A 21,160-nucleotide genomic window follows, 5' to 3' on the forward strand; every position below is an offset into this window, starting at 1 on the left:
CCGCCTCAAGAACACTACAGCTCTGTTGGCAGCTGTGGAGAGAGCAAGTGGAGCGGATTGGGGCATTCCTGAGCTCACCGCAGAGCATAGCTGCCCACTGCTTCTGCCCGTCTCCCTCATCCAGCCTGTCTGTCTGCCTGCCTCGCTGCTGTCTGTCTGTCTTCCTGTACTCGCTCAATACAAAGCTGTGCTTGTCCAGCGCAGAGCACTGAAAGCCTCTGTGTGTCGACCCGGAGAGAAAAAAAACACACTCTTTATGCAAAGAAAACCTCCACTTCACACGGGAATGTTCACTGCATTGATCCTGCGACATGAGGATACAAAGTAATGCTCCTTCCTGTCTGGAGCTGATAGTCACAATGTCTTCTGTCTTTTGAAGGCTGTTGTGTCTGATGCACAGTATGAAGATTACACCTCAAAAAGTCCATTTAAATGTTGTGGAGATGGAAAAAAAAAAAAAACTTCCTCAAAGGAAAAAAAGGACTTCATTTTTTACTTCAGAAGAGTTTTTGACCCTTTAAATGAATGCCAGAGGGGATGATCCTGAGGTTTTCCTGTGGGCTTTTGTGAATCTGCTACAGTCAGCAGAAGATGCAAAGCGTTTCCTCAAATTCCGTTCACATGGATTGGGGGTTAAATCGGAAGCTTTTGTCGCATGGACTAGTACACAAACATTACTCAATACTAAAAACATCCTCATTCATCTAACACACACACTGATAAACTAGTGCAGATTCAGACATCAAAATATCTTCAAATAAGTAGTGAGAGATCTTTCTATTCCCAAAGCACAGTTGGTTTTGCAGCAAGAAAAATACTTCAAGTAATAAAGTCTGTATGTGCCTGATGGATTTGTATGTCGTGCATTAAATAGCAGTTTAACCCATTTTGGATGAACTGTTGATTTAGTGCTTTATAACTGACCCTAAACTACTCCAAGTTAATGCCAGTTAGTTTTTGGGGGGTGAACATCTCCTTTAAGTGCATTATTCTTAAAACAATACTGAGTAAGTAGTGGACACGTACCTCCCAGAGCGTGTTCGGTCATGCTGAGACACAGAGACTCCAAGCGGTTATTGATGTCTGGCTCATTCACAGGCACCTGTAGATCTGCAAAATGACAAACAACTTTAACAAATACGGCAAAGCATAAAACAGACAGCATGACACAGCAAGAAGGTGGTTAGAAGATCTCACAGTGAACAAGAGACGACTTCAGAAATGCAATTTGTAAATGATTTTGAGAGAAGAGTGATCTAGATGTTTTCTTGAACTCTCGTCTCTGCAGTTAAAATGTAGACAGTAATTGTTTTCATATTGTCTGTGTAACTTAGGTCCAGGAAATAATTGAATATGAATATTTATCATTATATAACAGTTCTGTCCAGTTCTTAAATCTGATTGGCTGATAGCCGTGCGATATTCTGCCAGTAACAACACTCGTCCAGCTTCTTAACCCTTCACCCTTGTGTATTACTCCGCCCGCATACAGCAACAAGCAGAGGACAAATATTGTTGCTTTTGGGCAACATAATGTACTTTTCAGACTTTTTTAGTTGAGAATGTAGTTGTTTAGATATTTATTTAGAATATTTATACAGCGTGTCGGCCTCCATCAGCCTGTCATTGAGCAAAGACGGTTGACGATGTTCATCCACAAGATGGCGACAGAGACCGCATAATAAATTCTTAAATTTTCTTAAAGAAAAACAGGGTGATTTCAAACTACAGCTGATCAAATCATTATTAAACAAGTAAATCACTTAAGTCGATCTCGCTCTTTTGTATGTTGTAGTGCTGTATTTATACCATAGTAATATTGTGATCTCCCGAAAAAAGAGAAATACTAGGAGATATGTCTGTAGACAGATGGCATTTCATGCGGTTTAGCCTTATAATCTTAAATGTCAGCAAAGTCACCTGTTTTGTCATCACTTTAGACATTAAACTAGAGAATCGTTCAAACACTAGCTCTAAAGTGGCGTTGGTGAATCAGTAACAACTTCTGCTGTTCTGACATCAGCTGCAGATGTGAATGAAAGGCGGAAGAAAGTAGTTCCTCTTACAAAAGAGTTTTGAGACTCTCCATGTTTGATTTTCTTTTTTATATACACAATTATGCCATAGAACTGTTGTATAAACGCAATATCACACGAGCAGCAGTGCGATGTGAATGTATATCGGCACTGGTGGGAGGCCGATATACAGCCACATCACACTGCAACTCGTGTGATATTGCTTATTTTTGCTAGACTATATATTGGCTTCTAAATATGAAGAATTATGGGTTATCAGTGTCTACCAAAATTTCCATATCGAAATTGTTTACATGTTCACTAAATCTAATAATTCTGTCATCATTAACTCACCCTTCACTTGTTTCAAACCTTAATGATTGTTTTCCCCTGTTGAACACAAAAGAAGATATTTTGAAGAATGTTGGAAACCTGTAACCATTGTCTTATCAACTATTTGTTTTTCCTACTATGAAAGTTTCCAACATTCAACAAAACATCTTCTTTTGTGTTCAACAGAAACAGAGACTCATAAACGTTTAGAACCACTGAGTAAATAATGAGTAATTTTTCATTTTTGGGTGAACTATCCTTTTAAGTGTTTTGCTCAAAAGCTCAATAGATGCAGATCACCCCTTTACAGGTTTAAACCTTTCAATTATGAATCAAAAGACTTAATAATTATGGATTTGATCTGTTTTTAGACCATCACTAGCAAGAAAAAGAAGGATGCATTTCAAACTTCTCACATCACAGTCTTCAATCCTGCCAGAACTGATGAATGGCTCCAGACTTTGACCTCAATTTTCAAAATTCAATGCCATTATGCTTGCAAATTGCACTAAACTGATCATGAACCGATTGTGTTTCTAGTTCCCTCAGTAGTACAGTGGCCTACAGTGCGATTTAAAAGAGTTGATTCAGTGTCGTTGGGGTGGATTCTGCTCCCCCAGCGCTGCTCGTCTTTAGCTGAGTCAACAGCAAACAGGCCTTTGAAAATCCCTTGTGGGAAGGAAGAGCTGAGTTAGGCAACCACTCTGGCTGGACACAACACACAACCTGCTATTTTTACCCAGCAAGGCCTCTGAAGTCTCTGTCACAGCACTCTGTCTTCGATGCTTTTGAATTAATCAAGGTGTTAATATGAACACATTCATAAGAAAGCAAAAGAAGAGAGAGTTAAGTGGCAGACACAAAGAAAGTCATTGCAACCCAGCACACATGCACACACAGCCTCTCTCTCTTCTTCAGAAGGGCTGGAGTATTTGTGTAAATGCATGAGAACTACAGGAAGTGAGTTTGAGCTGCAGTCAGAGAGGAGCCACAGACTGAGAGAGGAACATCTGTCTGCTTTCAGTGTAAATGTGCGTCAGTGGAGCACACAACACAAAACACTCAGGAGGATGAGGCCATGTGTAAAGAACAACAGTGCTTTAAAAAGGGGAATGCATTTCAGTCAGGAGAAAGAAACTGCTTCTGACCACTTACAAATATATTTTAATTACTGGAATCCATTTCATAAGTACACGTACACAGGATTCCCACTCTTTCCTAACAGCAGATTTAAGGACTTTTTAAAAGCACCATTTCAAATCAAGCACCTTTGTAATTCGCCATGAAAGTTCTTACTGTTCTTACCATTTCACTTACACCATATTTACGTACAATGTCAGAGTATAGATGATGTTTTGAATGGCGGTTTCATCTAGTCATGTTTAAAGAACTTTACTGACAAATACTGAATTAAAAACTATTAATATTTTGAAATATTGATAAAATGTGCATCATTTGTCATAGTTCTTGTACAAGATTTAAATGTAATATGTTTAAATTGAGAATGTCTTGTTTTTTTCATTCTGTTTTTGACAGCAACATGACAGTTGTTGAAATACACCAAAAACAAATTTAATTCAGGCACTTCCAAGGACCTGTGTTTGTTTTTAAGTACTTTCCAGGGCTAGAATCCATATGTCTAAATTTCAAGTACTTTACAGTACTTTCAAGCAGCGTGGGAACCCTGCATACAGTACATACAGTTGAAGTCAAAATAATTGGCCCTCCAGCGATTTTTATTTTCTTTTTCAAGTATTTCCCAAGTGATGTTTAATAGACATTTTCACCGCATTTCGGCTCATATTTTTTTTCTTTTGGTGAAAGTCTAATTTCTTTTAGCGTCTCTGAAATAAAAGAGGTTTTTAGTTTGTTTAAAAAACAATTTTTGGGTGACACGGTGGCTCAGTGTTTAGCACTGTCACCTCACAGCAAGAAGGTCGATGGTTCGAGACCCATCTCGGTCAGTTGGTATTTCTGCGTGGAGTTTGCATGTTCTTCCTGTGTTGGTGTGGGTTTCCCCCAGGTTCTCCAGTTTCCCCTACAGTCCCAAGACATGCGGCATAGGTGAATTGGGGAAACTAAATTGGCAATAGTGTATGTGTGTGAATGAGTGTGCATGGATGTTTCCCAGTACTAGGTTGCAGCTGGAAGGGCATCCACTGTGTAAAACATATGCTGGATAATTTGGCGGTTCATTCCGCTGTGGCGACCCCTGATGAATAAGGGAGGAAAATGAATAAATGAATTTTAAGGTCAATATTATTAGCCCCCTTAAGATTTGTTTTCTCTATTGGCTACAGAACATACCACAGTTATCCAATAATTAGTCTAATTAACCTAAGTTGCTTAGTTAATCTAATTAATTTTTACATTGCGCTTCAAGCTGAACACTAGTATCTTGCAAATAAACTTGAAAAATATTATTTACTGTCATCAATGCAAAGACAAAAGAACGCAACAGGTACAAATTAGTTATTAAAATACTTTGTTTAAAAATGTGTTGAAAAATATTCTTTCCATTAAACATCACCTGGGAAATATATCTTTAAAAAAAAAAATCCACAAAAGGGCTACTCATTTTAACTTCAGCTGTACATACATACAAACATACAAATAAATAGAAAAACTGTGACACAGCACAGTTGCCACATTATTTTACATGCACTTTTTGCACAGAATTAAAAAATTCTACACAGAAATAGCAGAAAAAAATATCTGCAGGTTTTGTCTGGCCCTGGTCATTTTTTGGTGACCTGACTGTGTGTTTCCCAATCATCAGTGTTTTTGAGTTATTGCCTCTCACCTGTCTGCTGGAACATGGCCATGGTGTGTGGGTTGGTGTGGACGGGTAGTGATCGAGTCCTCTGAACAGAGCTGTGTGTGCGGCTGGGCATGCTGTTACTGCCCCCCGGGTTAGCAAACCACAAACCCTGACAAAAAAACACACCAAGACAACTGAATTACAATCATGCCATACTTCAGTCTGTGCTCAGGTCAATAATGCAATTTGCATAGTAGACATTAGTGGAAAGCTCATTTATTAAACAAAAAAGCAGAACTGTATATGAAGAATGTACAGTATATGACGAATTATTCTAAACATCACGTGACTTCCTAAAGCACATCCTCTCACATTCATTCAGAGTGATGCGGGACATTTCTCAGCACTGATCAAGCACATCTGAATATATTATATTACTAAATATAATGATATTTAATTATAAAAGCTAGTATTACAATAATTTCTAAATATGTAATACATATACATAGATATACAGGTATGCCTAAAATTTCAGTTTAAATCGTAAAATTATATGTAGATATTTTAAATATAATTAAATATATTGTCATTTCTGCGTCCCTGATTTGTTTTTTTAAGTTTGTTATTTTTCAATATGGTATTGAGAAAATGGGGAAAATGTTCTCAGTAATAGTAAAACTTATTACAAAGAAAATAATGCTACAATACAGGTCCTAACATTTGTATGTTCTTTTCTAAATTGGTGTCTTGTTTGTTTCTTTATGGTCTAAAATACATGCAATACAATGCATAAATCATAGTCTTAACTATGATATGATGTATAATACTTTACAATTAATCTTATTTTCATTTCTGCATGGTGTATTTATTTATTTTTCATTATGCCAATGAGAAAATGGGGGAAATATTTTCAGTTAAATGACAATATCATAGGGCTGGGCGATATTGCAAAAACAGTCTTTCAGTTGGGGCTGGGTTGCACTAGAAAAGAAACCAAAAAGCCACTCTGGCGACATCCTTACATCTTTTTTTTATGTCTTCACTGCTGCTATACGGCATGTATTGTTATTCTGACCTGAAGTGACAACCGCGTGCAAGTGTGTTCCTTGACTATTTACAAAAGACTTGCGCTCGCGCTCCCCTGGCGTCTCTCATAGCTAGGCGACCATCAACCATTTTCTTTGAGGATTACAAATGAACAAACCATTGTTGCAGCTCCGATGCAAGTTTAATGAGAAAAGTAAAAAGCACTGCAGTGTTTGGGTGAGCTGTGTTTGTCTGAGGTAATAAGTCTGCTGTTATTACTGAAATGTGTATATTTTTTACAAAGTGTAAAGCAGATTGGTTCGTTTTACTTACATGAATCATGGAGCGCCTGGGGCATTTGGAAAAGTTCAGATGTTTTTTTTAACTAGGTGTGGCTGGAAAATGCGCACAGTTCACGTGCACTCCGCTTGCACAGCATGTGCGCGTCGCTCCCATTTGTGCGTCGTGCAAGTCGCATGCTTCCATTGAAAACGACTAACTTACACCCTAAGCTTATTGACATTGCTTCCAAGGCGCTCGGCAGCTATATTTTTATATAACTATAGCGCTTTATACCGAACTATATACCAAATCTTTTTTTAACGATATTGACATTGGTGTGCGAATAAATACCAATACCAATTTTATCACACAGCTCTAAAATATCACTATAAAAATAAAATCGTACTAGCCCTAAAATGCCAAAAATGTCTTCATTTAATTTACTGCTGTTAATCACATCCAAAATATTTATTTATTTATATGTGTGTGTATATATACAGTATATAACATGTTTGTATAGTATTTTTTTATGTAATTAACACATATCATGAAAAAATAAATTTGATTTTAAATATTTGACAGCACTAATTAAATAATATATGTGTATTTTTTTTGGATAGGTAAAGTTCGTCCATTCAGTCTCCTGATTTGACATGAATAAGCCCCTGGAACCAGCCTATCCCACTTTCATTGACTCTCTGCTTCACTTCATCGGACTCCCTCCTCTTCCCCTTTCCTGGCCCTCCCGTACAGAGGAGCAGGGAAAAACAGGAAATGCCTGTGCTCTGTTCTCACTGCCACTGACTGGCTCACTCTCTCTCTATACTCCTCTTTCTCTCTTCTATTCTCCTCTTTCTCCTCCTCCAGTCGCACTTCTCCACACTCATGACTCACACTGAACCCCAGCGTCCACAGCTCTGAGCCAGGGACGCAGTTGCAGCTTCCTCCCATTGTAACCATGCCTAGAAAAATGTTTGAGCAGACGCGCAAGAATGCCAGGTTATCACTGCGCTTCCAAACCCCCGATCCTCAGTTCTTCCATTGAGTGATGTAGGATTTCAGGAATGCTGTAAATCGCCTGCAGCTTCATCCACTTCACAATCTAGAGCTCATGTGCTGTTGCTGAAAGTCGCTGTAAGTGCAGTGACAAACCTGTCTGCCCTGTTTCAGGCCGGTCGGGGTGCTGCTGCCGCTCCGTGGGGTTGGTCCGAACATGCTGGTGCTTCCCAAAGGGACAGGTCGTATACCAGGCAGACTCCGCATTTGATACTGCCGCAGGTTCCTCCGGGTAGGGATGCCGCTGCCTACACAGCCCGTGGTCGGGAGGGAGTTTGATTGACCGTAACGACTGCTGAAAATCCAAATTAATTACAATTATTAAATATACAAAAACTGGTTTTAAAATAATTTAATTACATTACATATTCTATTACACACAATTTTAACTTGAATGTAAATGAATGAATTAGTGACTAAGTAAATATATAAATCATAAATAAATACAGTGTTCCCAATCTTAGAAAAGTGCCCAATGAATAAAGTCAAGTGACATGTTGAATTTCCATTACCTACAATTAAACAAATCAGGCAGCTGTTGTGTTGAGCAGTCAGTTATAATCACTGAATTTGAAGCAAAATTAAGCAAATGGTGCAACATTTAGAGGAGCTTGCAATTTTCAATTCCTTACATTTTACATAGCGCTTTTCTGGACACTCAAAGTGCTTTACACATTTTTGGGGAGAATTTCCTTATCCACCACTAGTGCGACAGCCATATTGCGCCAGTCCACACACCAGCTGATTGGTGGAGAGGAGACAGAGTGATGAAGCCAATTATGATATGGGGATGGTTAGGAGCCCATGATGGACAGAGGATTGGCCAGGATGCCGGGGTTAAACCCCTACTCTTTTTCGAATAATCCTTGGATTTTTAATGACCACAGAGAGTCAGGACCTCGGTTTAATCTCATCTGAAAGACGGCGCTCACTGAGCAGTACAGAGTCTCCATTAATATACTGGAGCATTAGGACTCACACAGACCGCAGACTGAGCACCCCCTGCAGGTCTCACTAACACCACTTCCTGCAACAACCTAGCTTTCCCATGTGGTCTCCCATCCAATCCAATTTTTAGATGCATCATATACATGGCAATATGAATTCATCCTTAACCCAGTGCTTTCCACAAGATTTAAATACACTAGTTAACTATATGCGACAAAACATAATTTAATTTTTAACAATAATTTTATTTATACACTGTTTCTTTTTAATGGGTTAAAGTAAAACAAAAAGCCTATGTAATACATTAACATCATCAAATTAATAAAATAATCAGCAAATGAGAAATAAATGAATAAAGGAATAAAAACAGACAATATCTCTAAAACAATATCTTAATTACAACATTAAAACTTGTAGATTATTTAAATACGGCAAATGCGTTAATTAACCACTAATGGTGTACGTTTTGCAGCCAGTTTAGATGTCAGTTCATCCTCTCCGAGCATATAGTAAGGTTTTTCCAAATCGTTTAGATTTAGGAATATATTATTTGCTTTTTCTCTCGGTATCGCAGCTGTGTGCGAGCTTTAGAAAGCGAAAGCAAAAGTTCAATCCCGGACATTTTAGGAGATTTAGAAACCCGGGCTGGACGAACTTTTAAAGTCCCAAAAAGGCGTGTCTCTGTCGCTCTGCAAAGAAAGTAAGACTCAATTGCGTATGTTTGGTTATATAGGGCGGATATAAAAAAAAAGTGTAAAAGGATGTTAATAATAATAGTAAAAAAAAAATGTGTCACTAAATATACTTGGGTGGCCTTTACTATACCTGGACGACCCGCTCAAGTAAAGTCTATGTGTTGGAAGCACTGCTAAGCCTATTTAAACAAAGCGACGCACGTTGTATTGATTGCTAAAATGTTAATTTTTTTTAACATGATATTTAACAATGCTTTTGTTGAAGAGATTGAAATGATTTTGGTAATTTTGATCATTTAGAGTCATGTGTTAATTTTCCAAAATTCCTTGATCATTCCTCAAGAATGAGAGTGTAGTTCTTAGCCATATCAGCCTTGAAAATAGCAACTTTTACTTTTTTGTATTTTGTATTGAAACTCTTTGTTTTTTTTGAGCCAGATGCTAATGGTATAATCCGATTCAATCTATGCTAAGCGAAGCTAAAAGTGATCCCGTCAGATCTGGATATAGGCTGAATGGATTAGAAAAATAGTAAAACTCAACTGTTTAACTCTGAGGGAGCTGTAAAATTAACTTTTTTTTTTCTTAAAGTCCCCCAAAAAGGGTGGTTGTCCACTAAAAACTAAAGTGCAAAAAAAAGCAGAAGGATTTTGGACACTAATGCCCCATTCCCACGGGGTGTCAGCACCAACACTTCCTGTTCACTTTTTTAAATGGGTGACGTCAAGCGTTGCCAAACTGAATTGTGGATCCATCAGCAACGCTTCAGCAGTGTTGCTAGCTGCAGAAGTTGAGAATTTCTCAACTTTTCAAGCGCCAATGGAAGTGTCAGCAAATCAAATCGATTTTTGCAAATACCCCAGCTCAGATAGTAGCCGGTTGCAGAATAATTTCATTGGCTGACGCTGCTATGACGATCACATCAGCCCTAACTTCAGACACACCCTCTGTCAAGCTTTCTGAAGCCCCATGTAAATCGGACATCAGTCATTCAAGTCCCTCAAAAAGGCTCTTTGTCCACAAAAGAACAGTAGCAGGATTTTGGCCTTAAATACAGCTACATAGAAGTGTGAATACAAATATTTATTAGAAGCTCCTTCCCTGGGTTCATCATCCAATCAGTAATGAGTGTGACAATGATGGACCATAAAGTTAGAGTTATTGAGAACCAACGCTCTAGAAGTCCATAATATCTTACACTTTGGCCTAAAACAGGAGATTTTTGTGGACTATCATAAGCTCTATTTTCAGACCATGATGCAATCCAGTAGGGAGTGACGAGTGTGACTCATGGTCCTAAACACTTCTGTGTGGTCTGTGGTATCCGATCATCATTAAAGTCTTAGTCTCATAAATAAAAACACAGATGGCAATAATTCTGCCCTAAATCAATCAACATTTCTGACAGAGTAAACCTCAGAAAGGCTGCTCTTGCCTAATGCCTGTCCTCAGACCACTGTATGATGTAATCCGGTAAAACTTGAGCAACAAAACTGGTTCAGTCAGGAAATGCTGCTCTGTTCATCAGATGACAGGTGACACGGTCGATATCTTCCAGTGAAATGTACTCAATCACCGTTGACATGAGCTCATTGTTTAGTGAAACACTCCACTTTTTTGAGGACAAAAGGCTCATTAAACTGTTGAGTTTGAAATCAAAACGATGATTTTAGATGATTTTCCTATTTAAAGCTTTACTATTTTGTAGTGACATCATGTACAAAGACTGTCAGAAAATGAAAAGTTACTATTTTCCAGGCAGATATGGCTATGAACTACGTGTACTCAAAATCTGGCATAATAAACCATGAAACTTTGCTGCTGTACCATGAGTGCAGCAGACGCAATGATATTACACAGTGCTGTTACCTAACTGGGGACTATTTCCAAGCACTGAGTAATATCATTGTATTATTCTATAATATTCAACTTCCTTGAATACAATTGTGGAATAAGAGTATAGTTTATAGACATATCAACCTAGAAAATAGCAACTTAAAATATTTCGTCAGTCTTAGTACACGTTGTAACTACAGAAGGGTAAAGCTTTAAATAGGAAAATTACAAGGACTCTTTTCTGTAATTTTTTTGAGTGGGATGCTAATGGTCTAATCCAATTCAATGGTTTATGCTAAGCTAAGCTAAAAGTGCTTATCAAAAACATTGCAAGAAATAGATGCTTTATTCCCAGTGAGGACTTGGAAACTTGTTCATGCCTTTATCACCAGCAGGGTGGATTACTGTAATGACTCCTTACTGGCCTTCCCAAAAGGGTTGGGACAGTCAGACAGTTGCAGCTCATCCAGAACCCTGCTGCCAGAATTCTGACCAGAACCAGCATATCAGAGCACATCACAACTGTCCTCAGGTTTTACACTGGCTCCCAGTTACATTCAGAAAAGATTTTAAAGTATTACATGTCTATAAATCATTTAATGGCCTAGAACCTCAATACATTACAGATATGCTCTGAGCCTGTTTCCAAAAAAGGTGAAGTGCTCCCTGAAATTGTGCTTTACCTCCGTCTCTGTCCTGTTAGATCCAGGAGAGTTTTCCGTGAAATCGACCGGAACTGAAACTGCACCTGCTGCTTCCAGGACAACAGCCTCTTCTTCTGTGTCTCTGTGAAGGCCTGCGAGAGGTGAGAGAGAAAGACACAGTTTTCATTTCAGATCCAATTTTAAAGCAGCACTGCACATTAAAACCAATAACTTTAAAAAACTTCATTGCTTTTCTATTTGGATTTGAATAAATGACCATAATAAATTATAAAAAATCTGCATTTAGTGAATTTAAGTATTTAGTAAATATTTTTAATACAACAGTTTGCTAGCATGATCATATTACCTGTAATCGTTCTATTATTAATTACCTATTGAAAATCTAAAGTCTCTTACAACAGGGTTTCCCAAACTTTTCAGCCCACGACCCCCAAAATGACAATGCCAGTGACTCGCGACCCCCAATATTCTCTGAGGAGGTTAGAAATATATAAACCTTGCACACAACGCCACACAGATACCAATAGGCACAAGTCTATGCATTGTTTAATTTTGGAGAATGCCACTCATCCTCCACAGCTTGTATTTATTTCAGTAAAGGTGTCATAAAGTTTAACCTGGTGCCAAAAAAACGTTGTGCTGCATCTGACGCTATTGCTGTGACTTATATAACGTAATATAACGTAATCACCCCAAGGGTCACAAAAAAATTGAAAGACATGGCTTTTTATTTGCATGTTGTTTTTTTAATGTTTATTGTTAACATGTTAACAATATTACTATTAACTACTATTTTGTTCTTCAGTAAGTTATGGATAAAATATGGTCATTCTAACAGTTTCATACAGCCCCCCCCCCCCCAATTTTCCCATGACCCTTACTTTGGAAACCACTGTCTTACAAGACTATTTCATAAAATAAAATGATGTTCATTCATGTTAGCACAAGACAATAACATAAATTTTATATTTAGTACACTAATATTAAGATTAATAAATGCTTTCTTGAAATTAAACCATATTGTAAACCTTATTTTCATCAATATTATTTTTTTGGTACTAACAATCCTAATTATTGCAGGTGTTTTTATCTAATATTTTATTGAATACTGATTAATTAGCTGAGGCATCAAGTTTCTTTGAAGTTTTGTCTATTTTAAACTATTTTTAGATTTCATATATTTTATACGGCGACACGATGGCTCAGTGGTTAGCACTGTCGCCTCACAGCAAGAAGATTGCTGGTTCAAGTCCTGTCTGGGCCAGTTGTCATTTCTGTGTGGAGTTTGCATGTTGTTCCTGTGTTCACATGGGTTTCCTCTGGGTGCTCTGGTTTCCCCCACAGTCCAAAGACATGCAGTATAGGTGAACTGAATAAGCTAAATTGTCCGTAGTGTATGTGTGTGAATGAGTGTGTATGGATGTTTCCCAGTACTGGGTTGCAGCTGGAAGGGCATCTGCTGTGTAAAACATATGCTAGATAAGTTGGCGGTTCATTCCGCTGTGGCAACCCCTAATTAATAAAGGGACTAAGCCAAAAGAAAATGAATAAATGTATATATTTTATACTAATGCATCATTTACCAAAACACAAACAGTTTTATGATAATGACAACATAGATCCACTATCCATTTTACTTGCATATTATAATCGTCATAATAGTCATATTTCTGAATGAAACAGGATATTCAGCAAACAATGCCTTAGCATATCCTTTGGTAATTTATTAGATGATAAAAAGATACATTTTTCACAATAATACTCAGAACCTTCATGCATTTATAAATAAATTATGGTTACGTTTAAGTTTCTTTAACTCTCACCTCATGGATTAGGCACTTGTCAATAAGCTGTAGGTAGGAACTAATGTTCTCCTCATCCGACCCAGAGACGAGGAGCTGTGTGCAAACTGTCACAAAGAGAAAAACATTCCACCATTAGCTACTGCTGTTGAAATGTGAGTATATGAAATCTCATATGTTTATGGAAAGCCTAGCAAGAGTTGAGCAAAGTAAACGACATGATCTCTATCTGACATCTAATGAGCCATTTTCTCGTCTGTAAAATAAAGGTATGGAAATGTAAAGTGACCTTAAATGCATTGATGGGCTCTTTAAACTACACTGAACCTCAACTCTGAAAACTGGACTGACTCAGTTTTAATTTACTAGTACTTCTGTGTTAAACTGCTTTGATGCAATCTACATTGTAAAAGCACTAGAGAAATAAAAATGAATTGAATTGATGGAAATCACAGTAGACATGAATTAAATGGAACAAATAACAGAACTTGCCATTCATAAAATGGAACCATTTGTTTTGCAATAAACCAAACATGCTTTATAATTGCTTCAAATATGGAATAAGGATACAACATAACAAAATGTAAAAAAATGTATATAACATTTTCAAAAATAAAACCACTGTGAATGCTTTCCAGATGCAATGGATGAATACATGATGGAAATCTGGAAAAGTGCTTCGATTTTGAAGTGCTTGAAACTGCTTGAAAATGTAATTGTGTTGGTTTTGTATTGATTGATCTTACTAAAACTAAATATGTAAGAATAATTACCCCTTTAAATATAAGAAATTAAATATTTTGCATAAAATTAAAACTCTGGAGTGTGCCACTAGTTTGATCTGCCTTTCTTCTTTTTTTTATCTGCACTCATGGAAATTATAAAATTAAGATGAAATCTGACACGTTTAAATGTGCAAATAAAAAAACATTTAAGAGAGTAAATGACTCTGGGCTTAGGGTAAACATGCCATCAGAATTATTCCATAGAATCCTATACAACAGAGTACAATAACAAATAGCATCTGATATAATGTGATGGAGGTACACCTGTCCAACTGCTCGTCAACGCAAATTTCTAATCAGCCAATCACATGGCAGAAACTTAATGCATTTAGGCATGTAGACATGGTCAAGACGATCTGCTGCAGTTCAAACCGAGCATCAGAATGGGGAAGAAAGGTGATTTAAGTGACTTTGAACGTGGCATGGTTGTTGGTGGCAGATGGGCTGGTTTGAGTATTTCAGAAACTGCTGATCTACTGGGATTTTCATGCACAACCATCTCTAGGGTTTACAGAGAATGGTCTGAAAAAGAGAAAATATCCAGTGAGTGGCAGTTCTGTGGGCGCAAGTGCCTTGTTGATGCCAGAGGTCAGAGAAGAATGGCCAGACTGGTTCCAGCTCATAGAAAGGCAACAGTAACTCAAATAACTACTCATTACATCTGAGGTATGAAAAAGAGTATCTCTGAACGCACAACACATCCAACCTTTAGGCGGATGGGCTACAGTAGCGGAAGACCACACCGGGTGCCACTCCTGTCAGCTAAGAACAGGAAACTGAGGCTACAATTCGCACAGGCTCACCAAAATTGGACAATAGAAGATTGGAAAAATGTTGCCTGGTCTGACAAGTCTCGATTTCTGCTGTGACATTCAGATGGTAGGGTCAGAATTTGGTGTCAACACCATGAAAGTATAGATCCATCCTGCCTTGTATCAAAGGTTCATGCTGCTGGTGGTGGTGTTATGGTATGGGGGATATTTTATTGGCACACTTTGGGCCCATTAGTACCAATTGAGCATCGCGAATCATCTCAGACTGGTTTCTTGAACATGACAATGAGTTTACTGTACTCAAATGGCCTCCACATTCACCAGATCTCAATCCAAGAGAGCACCTTTGGGATGTGGTGGAAAGGGATATTCACATCATGGATGTGCTGCCAACAAATCTGCAGCAACTGCGTGATGCTATCATTTCAATATGGACCAAAATCTCTTAGGAATATTTGTAGTACCTTGTTAAACCCATGCCATGAAGGATTAAGTCAGTTCTGAAGGCAAAATGGGGTCCAACCCGGTACTAGTAAGGTGTAACTAATAAAGTGGCTGGTGAGTGTATGTATACAAATGTTAATATGTACTTTCCCACACTAGCTGGATAAGTTACAAAAGTTGACTGTGGAAATGGTGTAAGAACGCTGTATATATGCACATACATGTGTATGCAGATGTAAGCTATCTAACATGCATCTGATGGAAGAGTAACATTAATTGAGAAGAAATGAATTACAGAAAATGGAAAGTAAACATAAATTCCCAAAAAGCTTCAATTCACAGAGTAGAGGAAGAAGTATGTGCAGACCTTTGCCCATGACGCGGATGAATTGAGCGGGTATGTCTCCTTCAGTTATGAGCGTGGAGCTTCCCTCCGTCTCTCCTCCACCCAGATGTGAGCTGGCGATGGTGCTCTTCCCTTCTGCACTCAGCAGGTGGCGCTGTGATGACTCCTCCGTGCTGCAGGCTTTAATGGGCGTCTGGATGATCTGGTGGAGCTCCTGCAATGGAGCACGTAGATTCCCTCCCTCCAAAACATCCTGAAAGCAAGAGAGACAGAGATGACAAATAAATGGATGCAAGCGTAGTTGTTACGCTGAAGGTTGTGGTGGAGTATTATTTTGGATGCTTCCATAAATTCAATACAGGCAACTGTCGGGTGTCGGGATATTTCAGACATGTAATGAGGCGGAAAATGACATGTGAGGACAAAATAAAGGTCTACCAAAAATACGTGCGTGTTTGTTTGGCCGTCTCTAACGGGGGCCGACACATGCGGCACATTAAAACTTAAAATGGAGGGAGGTGTCTGATTTCTGATGCTACAAATGCATCGAGATGGAAAGGTTGCTCTGAAATTAGACATCTGGCTCCTTCCTGTCTCTTGTTGTTTCAGATATTGTGTGTCCTTGAATTAAAGAGATGAGGCTTTAGGTTTTACACATTCAGAATTAATGCGAAAATGATTAAGATGGAGGTTCGGGCTTCAGATTTAAAGATCAAGGCCCACTTTAAGCTAAAAATGTCAAATTTCCCGACATTTTCCTATTCACTGACTAAAAAGTTGAATTTCCATAACCTATAATGAATGAAAACCATGCCACTGCTTATATATTAATAATAGAATATTAACCCTTGTGTGCTGTTGGGGATGTTTTCATCCACTCTAGCGTGATTTTGAAGCTTAATTTGGCCACAAATCTCTGTTTCAGCAAATGTAATGATTTTTTGTGACAAATCTTATTTTGACACACTCCAAAATACTTTGGAGTTTTTCAAAAACTTAATACACTCTGGGCAAATTGACAGCCTTTTCATTATGTTCGGGGTTGTTTTTGCCCCATTGACTTCCATTATAATGACATTTTCGATTGCAAAGCCTTGACACCATATTATCATGCATTCTTGATTATTGATGGTTTTGATGATTGATATAAAAACTGGTCATAATGAAAGTCAATGGGACAAAAACAGCCACGAACATAACATACTGTAGTCAATTTATACAATACACAAGGGTTAAAATAATATATTAAAATTTTAGATTAATATTTAAATATTTTAGCTTGAAATACACTACCTGACAAAAGTCTTGTCGCCTATCCAAGATTTAGGAACAATAAATAATATCTTGACTTCTAGTTGATGATTTGGTATCAGAAGTGGCTTATATGAAAAGAAAAGACCTCTAGATTATGTTTATTTTACCAAAATAAAATATGATCATGCCTTGACTTTTAACTATTTATTAAGACAGTAAGGTCTGACTTTGCTTAGACTGAAGTCTTATCACTTAACAGAAATAATGTACAGTATAGAATATTGACTTTCATGGTGCAGTGGAAAAGGAATTAAGATTGTGCATCACACTCATGAGCTTGGAGGACTGCATCCATACATTTCTGTAATGACTCAAATAACTTATTAATAAAGTCATCTGGAATGGCAAAGAAAGCGTTCTTGCAGGACTCCCAGAGTTCATCTAGATTATTTGGATTCAACTTTAATGTCTTCTCCATCTTACCCAAGACATGTTCAATAATGTTTAAGTCTGGTGACTGGGCTGGCCAATCCTGGAGCACCTTGGCCTTCTTTGCTTTCAGGAACTTTGATGTGAAAGTATGAGAAGGAGCGCTATCCTGCTGAAGAATTTGCCCTCTCTTGTGGTTTGTAATGTAATGCGCAGCACAAATGTCTTGATACCTCAGGCTGTTGATGTTGCCATCCACTCTGCAGATCTCTCGCATGCCCCCATACTGAATGTAACCCCAAACCATGACTTTTCCTTCACTAAGCTTGACTAATTTCTCTCAGAATCTTGGGTCCATGCGGGTTCAAATAGGTCTTCTGCAGTATTTGTGATAATTGGGATGCAGTTCAACAGATGATTCAACTGAAAAATCTACTTTCTGCCACTTTTCCAAATGATCAATTAGAAGTCAAGCTGCTCTTACAACTGGGATTGACGACAAGACTTTTGCCAGGTAACATATGCACAATCTGCGAGAATGTAAAAAATTATGACAAAAACTGATGAAAACAATTGTTTTTATGTCACTTGATAATAATGATTATAATTATAATTGTAATAATACAATATTTAAGTTATACAACATTTAATTTAATATTTTTATTGAGATTAATGTAAATTGAAATGACTAGAAAAGTTAATTAGATTCAACTAAAAAAATTTACGTTTTTTTTTTTTTTTTTTTTTACAGTATGAGAACAACAATTTAGATGTTGAAAACCAAAAAAAAAAAACAAGTAATTACTCTCCCATATTCAACAAAATTCAATGTCTGGAATAGAGCTTTCAAAATTTCAAGATATTCCAGAAAAATTCCTGCATATAGGGAATCCTGCATATAGTGATAAAAAATAATCTGCTGTGTGATTTAATGAATGAAAGATTGTGAAAAAAATCAAAGGAATGAAGGTTGTGATTGATAGACACAAATATAATAAACTGAGATAAAGAAAGAGCGTCTCTGACCTTCTCCAAACAGCGCAGCATGTTTTGCCGGTCTTTCAGCTTCTGAATACTGATGATAATCTTGTGTCGTGCCCCTTTGGTGACTTGCTATATTCAGGAGAAAAACAACAGTTAACATGCTACGTGAATTTAAAAGATGCCTGCAACTTGCCCCATAATATGCACAGAATCTGTACAAATCTACAAATGTTGATATGATGGACAGAATTTTAAAGATTGACCAAAAATAAAAGATAATTTCAGGCATGAAAACTTTGTGTTTCATCTGCATTGGTAACACAAAGTGGCTGTGCCGGAAATACAACATGCTACAACAATTATTCAGAGCTAAATGCACAACATAACTAGCAAGCTAGCCAAATCAAGATGCTATAATTGATTTTCCTCTCCCGCATCACATAAATGGTGAGAAGTAATTGAGTCTTGTGGTAAGCTCAAACTCTCATGTCAGCAAGTTCGTATCTTGTTCGTGCTAGAAACCGATCCTGCAATGTTTCTCAGTAATTCTAATTTATTTTACGCAAGCTTGAACGGTATTTTGAACTAGATAGCTTTCCTTGAGAAAGATATTTACATTTCTGTAGTTATGAAGCCTAATTTTAGAGATCATTGATGAAATTGAGAGTGATTTAGCTTTAAAATTTGAAAAAAAAAAAAGATAAGGTAAAATTTTATAATAAAGTTATTAGAGAAAACACACATTTATTTTCCCATATTTTCCCCTTTATTAAATTTTGAGCATAAACCTCACCAAATTTAGATCAATTTATTTAAATAAAGACTTATTTTAATGATACAAAAATTGTTTTAAACCAGCAGTCATTAGACAGCTAAATAAGGCATAGACTAAAGCAGAGGTGTTTCTGTATTCTGTATAGTTTTATTTTATATTCCCACTCACTCACTATCCTTCAGCTTAGATCTTGATTTTATTATACATTTTATTAACTTTAATTACTGATGGACTAATTGAACCACCAATTAAAATAATAGGTTTTACGCAGCGGATGCCCTTCCAGCTATTTTATATACCTTTGGATTAGGGCTGCACAATATATTGTTTTAGCATTAATATCGCAATGTGTGCATCCCCAATAGTCACATCGCAAGATTTGCAATGTTGAACTGGGATTATATTTGACCAGGAGTCACAGTTCAGAACATGGAGTCATTGACCATAATGGAGCAAATGTTTATCGTTTACATGTTTTTAAGGCCTGTGACTGCATGAGCATATTAAGAGAGTTTAAAGCATTCAGGCACAAGGAGTTGTACCATTTGAAACTTAAGTAAAAATGTTTTATTTAATCATTTATACGATAATGATGCTATGCAGCATTATTTAACATTTGGTTATTTGATTTCTGTACCTGAATTCTTACCAAATAGAGCTATTCAAGTCATCTGGTGAAATTGTATTCATATCGCAATATATTTCAAAGAAAAAAAAAACTCCAATGTCAGATTTTTCAAATATCGTGCAGCCCTACTTTTTCGTGCAACCCTACTTTGGACTATTTATTAATATGTTTTTTTTTTGTTTTTTTGCGTTATTTTTGTTATTTATTTATTTATTTTACAGAAAATATAGTTTATTTGTTTTATTATTTTTTGGAAGTGGACTGAACACTTGCTTTTATGGTGCCCGTTTTTTGCTGTTAGTATATGCAAGCATTTATGTGGCACTGCGTCATGAATGATGACTGAAAAACAAATCTACATTTTGGTACAAATAAAGTAACATAACCTAACCTAACATTTTCTTTTATTATTTCCTAAAAGTAGCCTGGAAATTAAGTAAAAATAAAAAAAGAAAATACAGTAAATCTTGAAAAACAATACAAAAATGTGGTAATTCAAATTTATTTAATGCCAGCCAAAAAGATATATCAAAGTAAAATCAAAATATACTGTAAATCTTGCAAAACAAGACAAACATTTCAGACAAACAAGTAAATGTTACTGTAATTTAGCTTTATTTTATGCCAGCCAATAAATGTTGGTTAATTTCTGTAAATACAAGATTTATATTTAATTATTTCATAGAAATAACTTGGAAATTATTCTAAAGTAAAAACAAAATATACAGTAAATCCTGCAAAACATGACAAAAATGTCCCAATAATAAATGTTACTGTAAGTTTATTTTAAGCCAGCCAAAATAATTTGGGCAATTTCATTAAATACAAGACTTATCTTTTAGTATTTCATAAAATAGCATGGAATAAATATATGGAAAAAAATACAGTAAATCTTGCAAAAAAATAAAATAAAATTCCCAATAGGTAAATGTTACTGTAGTTAAAATTTAGTTTATGCCAGCCTAAAAATGTTGGTCAATTTCTTAAAAAACAAAACGTATCTTTTATTGTTTCATGAAAACAACCTGTTAATTGTTCTAAAGTAAAAACAAAATACACAAATTCTTAGGGAAAATACAAGACAAAAATAAAATAATCACCGAAAAGTAAATTATTGGTTAAAAGTTTATTGATGCAGAGTTTGTTAAGAGGTGAGAGCACCGACCTGAGCCTCCAGCTGCTGCTCCGTCAGTGACATCATCTCACCGTAGGTCATGGTGGAGAAAAGCCCAGCGTACTTATGGAGACGCAGACTCTTCAGCCACACCGGCACATCTGAGAAGGACAGATCATTGATTAGCATGAAAAGCAAAGCAAGGTAAT

General features: G+C 36.7%; 1 protein-coding gene across 1 annotated transcript in view; it reads right to left on the reverse strand.

Annotated features, from left to right (window-relative positions):
* Positions 1-21,160, reverse strand: part of samd4a (sterile alpha motif domain containing 4A) — a 90,693-nt gene that overhangs the window by 8,757 nt on the left and 60,776 nt on the right. The window contains exons 5-12 of the mRNA XM_056476353.1: positions 21,003-21,112; positions 18,477-18,563; positions 15,789-16,020; positions 13,441-13,526; positions 11,636-11,748; positions 7,570-7,768; positions 5,152-5,278; positions 1,027-1,110 (exon numbers count right to left, since the gene is read on the reverse strand). Of these exons, the coding sequence (XP_056332328.1) occupies positions 1,027-1,110; positions 5,152-5,278; positions 7,570-7,768; positions 11,636-11,748; positions 13,441-13,526; positions 15,789-16,020; positions 18,477-18,563; positions 21,003-21,112 (1,038 nt within the window). The remainder of the gene's footprint in view (positions 1-1,026; positions 1,111-5,151; positions 5,279-7,569; positions 7,769-11,635; positions 11,749-13,440; positions 13,527-15,788; positions 16,021-18,476; positions 18,564-21,002; positions 21,113-21,160) is intronic.

This window comes from Danio aesculapii, chromosome 17, assembly GCF_903798145.1.
Source record: "Danio aesculapii chromosome 17, fDanAes4.1, whole genome shotgun sequence".
Classification (NCBI taxonomy): Eukaryota; Metazoa; Chordata; class Actinopteri; order Cypriniformes; family Danionidae; genus Danio; species Danio aesculapii.